The sequence below is a fragment of the Cadophora gregata genome (genome assembly GCF_030347475.1).
Source record: "Cadophora gregata isolate MNR1 chromosome Unknown scaffold_1, whole genome shotgun sequence".
Lineage (NCBI taxonomy): Eukaryota > Fungi > Ascomycota > Leotiomycetes > Helotiales > Ploettnerulaceae > Cadophora > Cadophora gregata.
Window position 1 is genome coordinate 4,101,758 of NW_026695924.1, and position 11,041 is coordinate 4,112,798.

Below are 11,041 nucleotides of genomic sequence, written 5' to 3' on the forward strand. Positions count from 1 at the left end.
ATTACTAGTTAGGAATATATATATCAAAGGGATTGGAAAGCCAAGTAGATGGATGAAGCGAGAGGAATTCGGATCATGCACATATTTGTGAAGCTGAGCTGGGTTGTCAATGGAATGTGCAATGGTGTCTGTGTTGTTTGTTTGTTTTCTTTATCTTTTTTTCTCTCTCAGAAAAGTAAATGCCGCGCCTGCTGCGAATCCCTCCCCATGACAGTAGCGAGAACTGAGGGTGGAGACGGGAGAAAAACAAGCAAAATGTCATGTCATGTCATGTCATATCATGTCACTCAATTTTGATGCCTAGTACTTCTTCATATATCCTGAGATAAGAAGGATGAGAGGTGAGAAGGAAGAACTGCTTGCTAGACCACATCATGTTATGTCATGCATGCCACGATTGCAAGGGAAGGAAGTGAAAGCGCTTGGTAGATCTCTTCATCAGATTATATCTACCTTATCTTATCAATCAGCCAAGAAACAAACAAACTGCCGTAGGTAGGTAACTTCGAATCTGTCACCTGTGGAAACGAGAAAGGCTAAAAGGAGCGATTGTGAGTCGAGTCTCGTCTCGTGGGTGCGGTTTAAGGTTAAGTTTAGCTAAAATATTAAAATACCTAGCTTAAACTTGTATCCTGGGTCTCGGTTGTATTAATTATCTTTCCTTTTCTTTTCTTTTCTTCTCTTTAGCTCTTCGCTCGTAAAGGGAAGAGAAGGGTAATGACGAATAGGATAGGCTACACCGTCAGTGCTGGGTGTGATGGCTTGAATGAGGGCTGGAAAGACACTGGTATGTATCGATATTTTCCTTGGATCATACAGACCCTTTTCACGCCGTAGAATAGAAGAGCAACAGAAGCCCAAGAGTAGATTATTGGACTCAAAGTCAAACCATACCTATATCGTATCAGATCAAGATCAGATCAGATCAGACCAGTCAGACGAAGTTGGGTAGGTGAGGTGAGGTGATGGCGACACCAACGCGAAGCAAATATTACGCCCGCTTTCAAAATTCACAAATCCAAAGACTCAGGATATTGGAACAGAAATAGAAAACTCAATATTGTCTTCGCAGCTCGCTAGCTAGCTAGCTATCTAGTTACTGTCCACGTATACTTACTTACACATTCTCCCACTTCTGTTCTCGAACATTAAGAACAAACAGATGTAGAAACGACTTTCGCCCTTACCCTTGAAATAGAACTAGGACGGTGAGAGTAAGATTTGGCCATCCTTGCAGCGAGTTAGTTAGTATTAATATTGATGCACGCGTGTATTAAACAGTGAAGTAAAGCGGGCAACAAACCGCCGAACTGAAAAGAAAGGAAGGAAGAATGTGATTGAGGTGCGAAATGCAGGGAGGAGCAGCCACCCACGGACTTCAGGCACTCGATGTCAGGGGTATTGCGATCTAGGATCGGCTCGAGGTTAGATTGAATTTCCAGGGGTAGATTTTGGTATGACGATGTTCTAATGATCACACTGTACGGATTTTTAATGTCTTGCCGCGCTGTCCGCGATCACTGACTTTGATGCTAGTGACACAACACTCCCCGACATCAAAGTCTCGAGGAGAAAGGGAAAAGACCCCATGATCCAAATGGCCACTGAATCATATTTTCTGTTAGGTAGGTACATTGTTCAATCTCGACCTACAGTAGAAGCATGCGTCTGTTCCCCGCGATCTCCAATGTCTCGTTCGTGGAGAAAGTCCAAAAGAGGTCCAAGTGCGGTGCGTTCGGATGAATTAAGGATGAATATATGCATATGCAAGCCACTTGACACCTTTCAACGACACGGGCTCTTGACTCCGTACGGAGTAATTAGGTGAGCCCCCAGCTGACAAGACCGCAGTGCATATATTTGGGGTTATCAGGACAGCAAATTTCATCCATCGCCTTCTAACAATGATCTTTTGCATTTGGAAGGTTGTGTGTAGTAATTGGGAACCGGCAGTCAGAGAAGATTCAGTTGAAATCTCTAATTACTCCGCAAAAGCAGGTTGTGGCGAACTCTATCCATGCTCGCGTCCGCCTTGCAGCTGCAAAACTATGGAACGTTTAAGCTTGTGTTACCGTGTACAGCCCTATTGTCTTCTAATATCGAACTTTAACCTTGTATCAAGGTGTACATACCTATTGTCTGCTAATATGTATATTTGGAGAGAGAGCTGCGATTTAAATCAATTTATTCAAGTCTTGGTGTTACACTTGTATCGGGAAGAGTGCGGTTCAAGTCGGGGTCCGTCTCAAGCTGTCAAACCTCGCTTACAAGCTTCAGCTGTCAATGAATTCGATTAGTCTCGGATAGTCAAAAACACCGCAATCCGTTCCAAAAGATCGAATTCTCCAGCAGTCATCGCTTCACTTTACCCTCTTCATCACCGAAATTTCCCAGAACAAGATGCGCTCGGTCATCGCGTCCTGCCAATTCCCGGCAATCTCGCAGATAGATTGGATGATCTCCCGCTAATCGCAGACATCTCGGTCTGAAACATGGCAGCGCCACCTTCCCACCCCACAGCAAGTACGCTTTCGTCCATCACTCCCGACAACCAGGTCGTGTGAGGTGAAACAGGTCCATTATTCCTCATCGCCAAGATGTGTTCGTCCGATCTGGGCTTCGTATTCTCGTACTCGAGTCAGTATTGGTGGGTAATATAATGAGGCTGCTTTCCCTCCAGTTGATGCTCTTTACCTCTCCAAAGCTGCTACAGCTTACTTACATTCTTTTACTTTGCTTAAATTGCAACCACATTCGTTCATTTCATACTCGTCGCTTCGAATTGTTTATTCATTTCTTGCTTTTACCTTGCACCACTGCGTTGACTACTTTTCATCATGAAGTCTTTCCACCTCGCTGCCTTGGCAGCTCTCGGAAGCTTTGCCTCTGCTCTTCCCAGCGACATTTCTGCCAGGCAAATCTCTTCAGTTGTCACTGGAAAACCCCTCGGTTTTGCATCAGGAGTCACAGGTGGTGGGAATGTAGCTCCTGTGTACGTAGACTTTCTGTTCGGACTAGCCTTCCCAAATTGTCACTGACCGCTGCACCAGTTACCCAAAGAACATTGCGGACTTGAAGAAGTACCTCACTGCCAAAACTCCACAAGTTATTGTCATCTCAGACACCTTCAACTTCGTCGGTTCTGAAGGAACCAAGTCGTTTTCTGCTTGTAACGCATACCGTAAGTGTTGACAGCGAGCAACCCTGATTCATCCGAACCAATTTCCCTGCTGCCCACAGAGCACGGCTGGATGAACAATAGCTAACGAGCAATCTCTCAGCTTGCACCCCAGAAAACGGCGGTCAAAGTCTACTCAACACCCTCGGCGGCTGCGGCTCAAGACCAACCTTCAGCGTAACCCTCGACGCCGCCGGTTACCAAGGCATCAACGTCGCTTCTGACAAGACTCTCGTCGGTGTCGGCAAAAACGCCGTTCTCAACGGAAAGGGTCTGCGAATGTCCGGCGTCTCCAACGTCATTATCCAGAATATCAAGATCACCAACTTGAATACGAAGTATGTCTGGGGAGGCGACGCTATCAGTCTTTCCAACACAAACAACATCTGGATTGACCATGTCACTACCTCGAACACGGGCAGACAGCACTACAGTCTGGGACAGGCTCCTAATTTGGCAGTTACCATCTCCAACAGTTTCTTGGATGGCAGAACCTCTCAATCGGCGTCTTGTGATGGCCATACATACTGGGGTATGGAGCTGGTTGGTACCAATGATGCTGTTACCTTCTACAGTAAGTCGCATTCACTTTCAACTTCCATTCCATCTTGGCCCCAGGGCGCACACTTCCTGTGTACCATTACTGTTCAGTGTTTCAAACGGCAGAGGAAGGGTTCTCCGTGATTTCCGAGCCTTGGAGAGTTGCTATGTATCCCTCGCAATGACTAACACCTTCTCCCCCAGGAAACTACGTCTACTACGGCTCGGGCCGCTCCCCAGCCCTCTCCGGCGGAACCTTCTTCCACGCCATCAACAGCGTCTGGGCCTCCAACACCGGCCACGCCATCGAAGGCAGCACCACCAAAGGCGGTGTCTTTGAAGGCTGCAGCTTCGTCAACATCAAACAGGTCCGCGTACCCGACTACAAGGGCGCCTTGTTCGCTGCCACTGCCGCCAACGCTGGACAGTGCACTGCATCTTTGGGAAGACCATGTGTCGCGAATAACTTCTCTGGATCCGGAGCGTTCACAGATGCTAATACTTCGGCCTTGGCGTTTTTGAAGGGCAAGAATATCCCGGCTGCGGTTTCGGCGAACTCGATTTCAACTATTACGGCCAACGCTGGAAATACTCTTGCTTAGATGGTGCGGGTGTGAGCTCGTCATGGTGGTTCCAAGAAGTTTTTCCTAGAGCTTGAAGGGGGATGGGGGGGCTGTGGTGTAGAGATACTTTTGTATATACTTCAAATACTTCAGGAGAGGTCATCGGACATCCTGCTAGTATGCATCAATATATATTGTATATATCCGCTGGAGAGCAAATAATCATCCCATCTGAGTTTCTTCTCAAGCTAGGTCTTATGTTTCCTCGTTGACGAGACTGTGAACTAGCAATTGTCTATCTTGCCGTTTGCTTCTGGGCCTTGCTTCAGGTCCATGATCTTCTATTGATTTCGAGAACAGATCAGCATAACTCTTACTCAGCTTGATGATAGCTTAGTCTTCGTCAATGTGAAATGGCGTGAACAAAGGACTTGTGGGCATAGTAGCCGCTCAGGATAGACTGTGAGTAATTCAGTTCGCGGGGAGGTTTAGCGAGGGGAAGAAAGGGACGAGAAGGACGAGAGGAAGATCTCAAACGCAAACGCGAAGAACAGATTAGTAAAAGACACATTTGTCTTTATGTGAAGCAATGTGCAAGGTTTTCGTGATTGTCAGAAGGGGTTGCATGAAACGCACAACGCTGCAAACTCGACCATGCGGCTACATCCAATTAACGATTACCTCTCTTCCAACACTCCGTTACGTCTCGAACTCACTCACATGAGAACAGATCTCGGTCAAACAGGGTATCCATTTACGTAGTCAACGCCACCTCTAATGTCCCCAATTGCCAGACAGACAGTAGACGTTCAAAGCCCTCCTAATTCTCCTCCACCATCAGCCTCCATCTCAAAGTTATCCCCGGCCACAACATTAATGCCATCCTGACCTTCTCCCTGGATAATCTTCCCTTGCTCGTACGTTACTCTCTTCCAGCCACTAGGCTCGTTCGCATCCTTGACCCATTCCGTGGTCGGGAAGTAGTGGTCGTTCTTCTTCATTGTGATGACCCACGGCACGTTGTCGAATGTCATTAGCTTGAGGCGAAAGTCTGTGATGGTCAGTATATATAGAGGAGTAGGTAGGTTGGGTGGACTCACATGTGTTATCTGGAATGTCAATGACAGCCTCCAAGAAAGACTGCAGGTCTCCAGTTTCTTTGCCGTTGACATGGGTGACAAAATTCGTTGGTGCAAGGCCGTATTGCCACGAGGGACTTCCTCTTGTACGTGCTGATACGTACACCTCGCTGTGCAGCTTACTGATCTGTTGACGAACGGCATGATGAGGCTTGTGTAGAATGGCTCCGCAGAAGCTGACGGCCCGGTCGGTCTCAAGATCATCAGCAGACACGGTATGTACCTTGATCTTCATCTCAACGCAGTCACGGACAATCACTGCATCCAGATACTCGTGGTCGTACATAACATCTAACTCCGAAACTCGGGTAATGATTTTTCCATTGAGGGTCAAGACGACGTCTCCTTCAAGCAGGGCTGCAGTTTCGTCTCCTCTCTCGAAAGTTCGTTTCCGAATCATGAAGAGTTGATGACGGGACGAGTTGTCATCGGACACCTTCTTGATCCATTCCTCCGAGACACCCATGATGCGAGCCTGACTCATCTGGATAGCATTGAACTCGACGCTAAGCATGCGCAGTTTTGGGTGCTCGCCACGCTGAATCTGCTTGATAACAGGGAGGAGAGTGGGTGTGGCCAAGCCGAGATGATAGTCAGTGTCCTTGGAGGTAACCGGTGATCTCTCGCCGAGGTAAGTGAGCCAGAGAGCTTGAACTGTTCCATCCTCGCCAACAAGTACACCACTTCCGCATTGGCCACTCAAGCTTGTATCAACAGTGATAGCATCAACGTTGACGGCTCGGTATCTGGGTGCTGAGGCGTTCGCAGGGATCGCAACGGCGGTGATATCGGTGATGGTAGTTTGGGCAATGACGATGCGCATATTCTGGTTGAAGCCGACGAAATAAGTCGATGCACCTTGAGTGACTTGTTTGGTGCTCAACTTTGCACTTTGAACAGGGGCATCCACGAGTGAAGGGTCATACTTGATGATTGCGTAATTCTGGAGAGGGTGCATGAACACAACCTTGCCTTCGACAATGATTGAATCTGCAATGGTAATGGAGATATCACAGAGATCATAAGGTACAATGGCTCTAGATATGACAACCAAACCCTTCTCTGCATCAATCACGACACCCATGCCCCATTTCCTATTCCGTGGGAAGCCATCCAACTTCACAGGCATAGTACACAGGACTCGGACAAAGCTGCGAACAATTTCTGCAGCTGCAGGATGTTGTGGATTTTCCAGCTGAATGAAACTAGCAGATCGAGGGACGGGAGGGATTCGAGGGAGGGCATCGGCGAGATCGGTGAAGTCCCAGAGTCCGGTCTCATCATTCCTGACGGCCATTCTCATTTTGCTAGACCAATGTCGATCGATGTGAAGGATGCTGGTGTTCAGTGTGTGGAGATCTCGAAGGTGCTTGTAGGTGACAACTACTCGTGACCGATCCGGAATGCCCTTCATGACCTCGATAAATGAATCCAGATCAGGGGTCTTCTTGTGGTCGACAGTTTGTATGATCCATCCGTTGTCGGTGCTCTCGAACCTAAATGATCCAGTTGCTTCACAAACAAATACGCCTTTACAAGCAACGGCATAGAGTCGTGCCTGTTGGTAGGACAGATTGTGGAAGCTGGCTCCTGCGACAGAGACAAATCGATCAGGGGTGATAGCATGTAAATCGCCAACTGTGACCTCTACCTCGACGTCTTCACCGCCCCTTTGTAGAAGCAATTTGACCTTTTGATCGACACTCGAGTCCAAGATATCGTCCAGTCTAATGAATTGGGTGAGCAATTCGCCATTGACCTTGATCAGAACGTCGCCCTCCTCAATCTTGTGGTCAGAGGGTCCTTCTGGTAGGACGATCTCAGCCACCAGCAATCCGGTCTCTTTGGGGAAGCCCTTTCGAATTGCGCTCTCCCACTCAGGCGATAACCCTAGTCTTCGGCATTCATCAAATGGCTTGATCATCCACTGACACTGTATTGTTCCTCTGGAAATCGGCTTTCCTTCCTGGATACATTTCAACGCTCTTAATGGTCGATCCAAGGGCAGAAAATAATCAGTAGCTGCACCATCACTTCTTCCACCAGCTTGTAAGGCCACAGCATACCCATCAATGTTGACAACGGGACTTCCAGAACTTCCCCCGCTTGCAGCAGCGGCAGCCTGGATATAATTTGTGTTGAAGTCGCAGTATCCGTCGCCGTACTCGGGCGCATTTCGGTCCAACCGACTGATGACTCCTGACAGGATACTCAATTTCTCTCCGGCATCATTACCCACGACTCGGATCTCGGATCCAACTTTCGCAAGGTCTGGTCGCAAGGTCAAGGCGGCAACAGGCATATATTTAATGGCTTTCGGATCGAATCGTAGAATACCGAAGTCGTGAACGGGGTCGCGGTACACAGGGTAGGCGTCAACTTCTTCATGGTTGTCGAAGATACAATATCCCCAGAAAGGTCCAGCTCCAACGACATGCCGATTTGTCATAATATAGCTATAAATGTCAGCAGATGCTCTCCAACGAATTATGTGTATTACCCTCTCTCTGCATCGACAACGAATCCCGTAGCTTCACTGGTGAGGGCTGGGTCCGTGTCAAAGGAACATGTTTGACAGAAACGTATCGACACTACGTTCCTCACAACCTTCTCCACACAGGCTTGCCATTCTGCTGTGTCGGCCAAGCCAGGAAGGATTCTTGTCTCCTCTATCTCCATGGTCTCGTCTTCGTAGACCTCTGGTGTATTCTCCCCCGCTGACTCCTTGCCATTTATTGCCCGATGCTGTTTCTGCGGTCTCTCGGCGATAGTACCAGGGTGCTGCTTTCGTTTTGCGCGCAAAGAGCCATTGGTACCAATTCCAGTAGACATTCTAGACGAGTGGGTGGTTTTGATGATGGAAGAGAAGTTCAACGATGGTCGGCTCTTTGTGCTTGCAGAGGAATGCCTAGGATGTAGAAGAATGTTCGCAGCAAGGCTTGCTGGTGCTTTGGTTGCGGTTCGGGAGATGCACGTCAATGAGTGGTGTCTCGATCCCAGGCAGGCGACTCTCTGCATCCAGCAGAGCCGTAGGGGATTGGTTAATAAAGCGGAAAGGAGCGTAGGTGGTCGTAGGACAGAGGAGGGGAGGCAGAGAAAACGAGGCTATCAAGGTAGGACGCTGACGGGAAGTTGACTGGAGGAGGACTGGATCAAGTCTCGTAGGTCGGGACACTTGGATAGATGCAACCGTAGATTGGCACGGTTACACTGGAGGAGAAATAGGTTTAAGGTAGGATGTCAATGAATGAATGCAGTGAAATAACACTGCAGTTGATGCGGCGCAAAGACAGTTGCAGAGCATGCACAGGTTCAGGTGCAGGGGTTTCAAATCCGGAGCTGAAGACGGGCCGAAGTGAACTAGGCACTTGAGTCAGCCAAGCGAGAAACATCAACAGCATCAATATCATGTACGATAAGGAATCATCACATCACATCACTCTTATGATACCAACGAGTGGTTTTCTACGAGTGTCATATTCCCATTGAAATGACCAGGTATTAGAGATCTAGGGCTCATCGCCTCACCAGATGTACTGCGCAAACAGCAACAGAAACTCCGCCTCCCTTCCAGGTCTCCAACTATGCTTGAAGGTCAAAAGACCGAAAAAAAATTCTGCTGACAACGAACCAACGAAAACGAAAAACCACAGATAAAATCTCTTTGCTTGACTTCCTCTGTCATCCTGAGTCTGATATTTGGTGCAAAAGCTCGAGCATCCAGTAATCTGACCACGAGACAAGCTGGCAGACCGAGAAATGAGCTAAACCCGGATGTCAGCTCATAAAAGCGAACAGCACGATCATCGAGACTCACAAGTTCCATCAGATGACATACTTAGGTATAGTAATCGTAACTATGATAGGATTCAGCTGAATCAGATTCAGCATCACCACCACTGCTGTCGTGAAGAACGGGCATGTCCTCCGAGTCCTCAGCCTCTACATCTTCCTCCTTGACGACTTCCTTCTTGACCGGGGATTTTCTGCGCTTGGGATTGCTGGGGGTCGTATCCACTCCCGAAATTTGTCAGCTGCTATCTGTTGAACTGGAATGAATAACTCACTCATGCCACTATCATCACCGGTCTTTCTCTTCGAAGGAGTAGCCATCTTGGTAGTTGACTTTTCCTCAGCTTTGACCTTCTTGACAGCAGATCCACGTGGAGTGCGAGCTTGAGGAGTGCTGGCGGCACCTTGTTGTTGGATGTTAAGGTTCTGGACTTCGTTCTTCAACTGAGCGTAGTGCTCCTTTGAAGCTCTCGGAGTGCGACCGGGGATGTTTATCTTGTCGAACTTCACCGGGTTCTTGCCTTCTCCCATGAGTTGCTGGACCATCTGGAAGAGCAAGGAGTACTGTTGATTTTGGCGATCAGTAAAATTCTAGTGCTTGGGACTGAAAGACTCACGTTCTCCTCACTGGTCCACTGACCCTTGACGGCTGGCATCTTGAATTGTGGTTTGGTATTTTGGTACTGAGGTTGCCCCTGATCTAAGTTGGATGTCAGCAAGGATGAGGTTCTGGCATATACGCATAATGCAACGCGAGGAGCGAAGGTGAACTGTTAGTGAAAATGCTGCCCCCGCAACCTACGTGAACAAATTCAAACGCGACGTGATGAATGGAAAAGGACAGAAGAGAAAGTATCTTACACGATGCGGGTGTTGTGAGTACAGATCGACTGCACTTTGTGTTGTGCTGAGGTGTTGTGAGGTTGAAGAAGAATCAGTCAACGCCAGGTGAGGGCGAGACTTTATATCTCTCTGCTATCGCCTACGCGAGCACCGTTAGCGTCAGAAGATTAGGCATCAACTTTTCTCTTTTATTTGTGTTCAAAAGGAAAGGACGATCTCCGCAGCGGTAGACCAAGGAGTGAATATAAGGTTGGAGAAGTGCCTGCTCTTACTCGCCAATTTCTTCCACAGAACTTGATCTCTTGCAACACACCTAATGCACACTGCAAACTCGTCGCCTGATTGCTCTTGATGCATCTTTCCATGTCGAAGCCTGTCTTCGATATTCTCAAAGTCTGCACGAGGGATTGATAGCTTGTTTTCAGGCAGGCACAGCAAACAAATCCGTGCAGGCCCCACATTTGCTGGCAAGCCAGGGTTACCTCGAACACTATGATTTTATAAGTTGAGAATCTTACAGCGCATGAGACTCCAAGAGCTTCCTCTCTTATCTTTGACTGTGGTGGCTGGTATACGCGGACTATCAGTGAAGGAAACGGGAAGGGGTTTGCCTGCGCCTAGGAAGATAGGAATCTTTCGTGTTGAGAAGGAGATTGTCCAGAGATCAGCGAAGCACCACAGGATGTAAGCTTCAAGTAAGATGTAAATATCTAGCATTTCCATGCCATGGGTGGCAAGCGAAGAAAAGTGTTGAAGTGAGGGTGAAGATGGGATTGCGAATCCAGATGCAGCCGATATGAAGTCCTCTTGGCGCCTCCTTCTTTGATTTGTATCTATACTCATTAACAGCGAGCTCCTCCATGGAAGTCTTGGTACATCATGGGCGAACAATTCCGGGTATCTTTCAGGGTCAAAACGTCCCCGAATGGGATCGCAGATGAGTGTTTTCCTGTGGGGGCTAACGCCGAACTTCACTCGCCTTTCCT

At 48.1% G+C, this 11,041-nt stretch overlaps 3 protein-coding genes across 3 annotated transcripts; 1 reads left to right on the forward strand and 2 right to left on the reverse strand.

Annotated features, from left to right (window-relative positions):
- Nucleotides 1-1,563: 1,563 nt before the first annotated feature.
- ONS95_001337 (uncharacterized protein) lies at nt 1,564-4,509 on the forward strand. Its single transcript, XM_058494533.1, has 5 exons — nt 1,564-2,232; nt 2,278-2,992; nt 3,051-3,181; nt 3,282-3,752; nt 3,923-4,509. The coding sequence occupies exons 2-5, from the start codon at nt 2,838-2,840 to the stop codon at nt 4,318-4,320; spliced, it is 1,155 nt and encodes a 384-aa protein (XP_058364738.1). The 5' UTR covers nt 1,564-2,232; nt 2,278-2,837; the 3' UTR covers nt 4,321-4,509.
- Nucleotides 4,510-4,861: 352 nt separating this feature from the next.
- ONS95_001338 (uncharacterized protein) lies at nt 4,862-8,732 on the reverse strand. The gene is made up of 3 exons (XM_058494534.1): nt 7,921-8,732; nt 5,382-7,876; nt 4,862-5,332 (listed from the first exon to the last, which is right to left on the reverse strand). The coding sequence occupies exons 1-3, from the start codon at nt 8,436-8,438 to the stop codon at nt 5,091-5,093; spliced, it is 3,255 nt and encodes a 1,084-aa protein (XP_058364739.1). The 5' UTR covers nt 8,439-8,732; the 3' UTR covers nt 4,862-5,090.
- Nucleotides 8,733-9,258: 526 nt separating this feature from the next.
- On the reverse strand, nt 9,259-9,868 carry ONS95_001339 (uncharacterized protein; the record flags this gene model as incomplete). Its single annotated transcript, XM_058494535.1, has 3 exons — nt 9,259-9,437; nt 9,488-9,776; nt 9,830-9,868. 3 exons carry the CDS (start codon nt 9,866-9,868, stop codon nt 9,259-9,261), a joined length of 507 nt encoding a protein of 168 aa, XP_058364740.1.
- Nucleotides 9,869-11,041: the final 1,173 nt, after the last annotated feature.

Excerpts from the sequence above, each read along its gene's own strand:
- ONS95_001338 (XM_058494534.1), bottom strand. The coding sequence starts at position 8,438 with ATGCAGAGAGTCGCCTGCCTGGGATCGAGACACCACTCATTGACGTGC. Across the intron at positions 7,877-7,920 it reads GTTGTCGATGCAGAGAGAGG|CTATATTATGACAAATCGGC; the intron begins GTAATACACATA and ends TGACATTTATAG. Across the intron at positions 5,333-5,381 it reads TGACATTCCAGATAACACAT|ACTTTCGCCTCAAGCTAATG; the intron begins GTGAGTCCACCC and ends TGACCATCACAG.
- ONS95_001337 (XM_058494533.1), top strand. The coding sequence starts at position 2,838 with ATGAAGTCTTTCCACCTCGCTGCCTTGGCAGCTCTCGGAAGCTTTGCC. Across the intron at positions 2,993-3,050 it reads GGTGGGAATGTAGCTCCTGT|TTACCCAAAGAACATTGCGG; the intron begins GTACGTAGACTT and ends CCGCTGCACCAG. Across the intron at positions 3,753-3,922 it reads TGATGCTGTTACCTTCTACA|GAAACTACGTCTACTACGGC; the intron begins GTAAGTCGCATT and ends CTTCTCCCCCAG.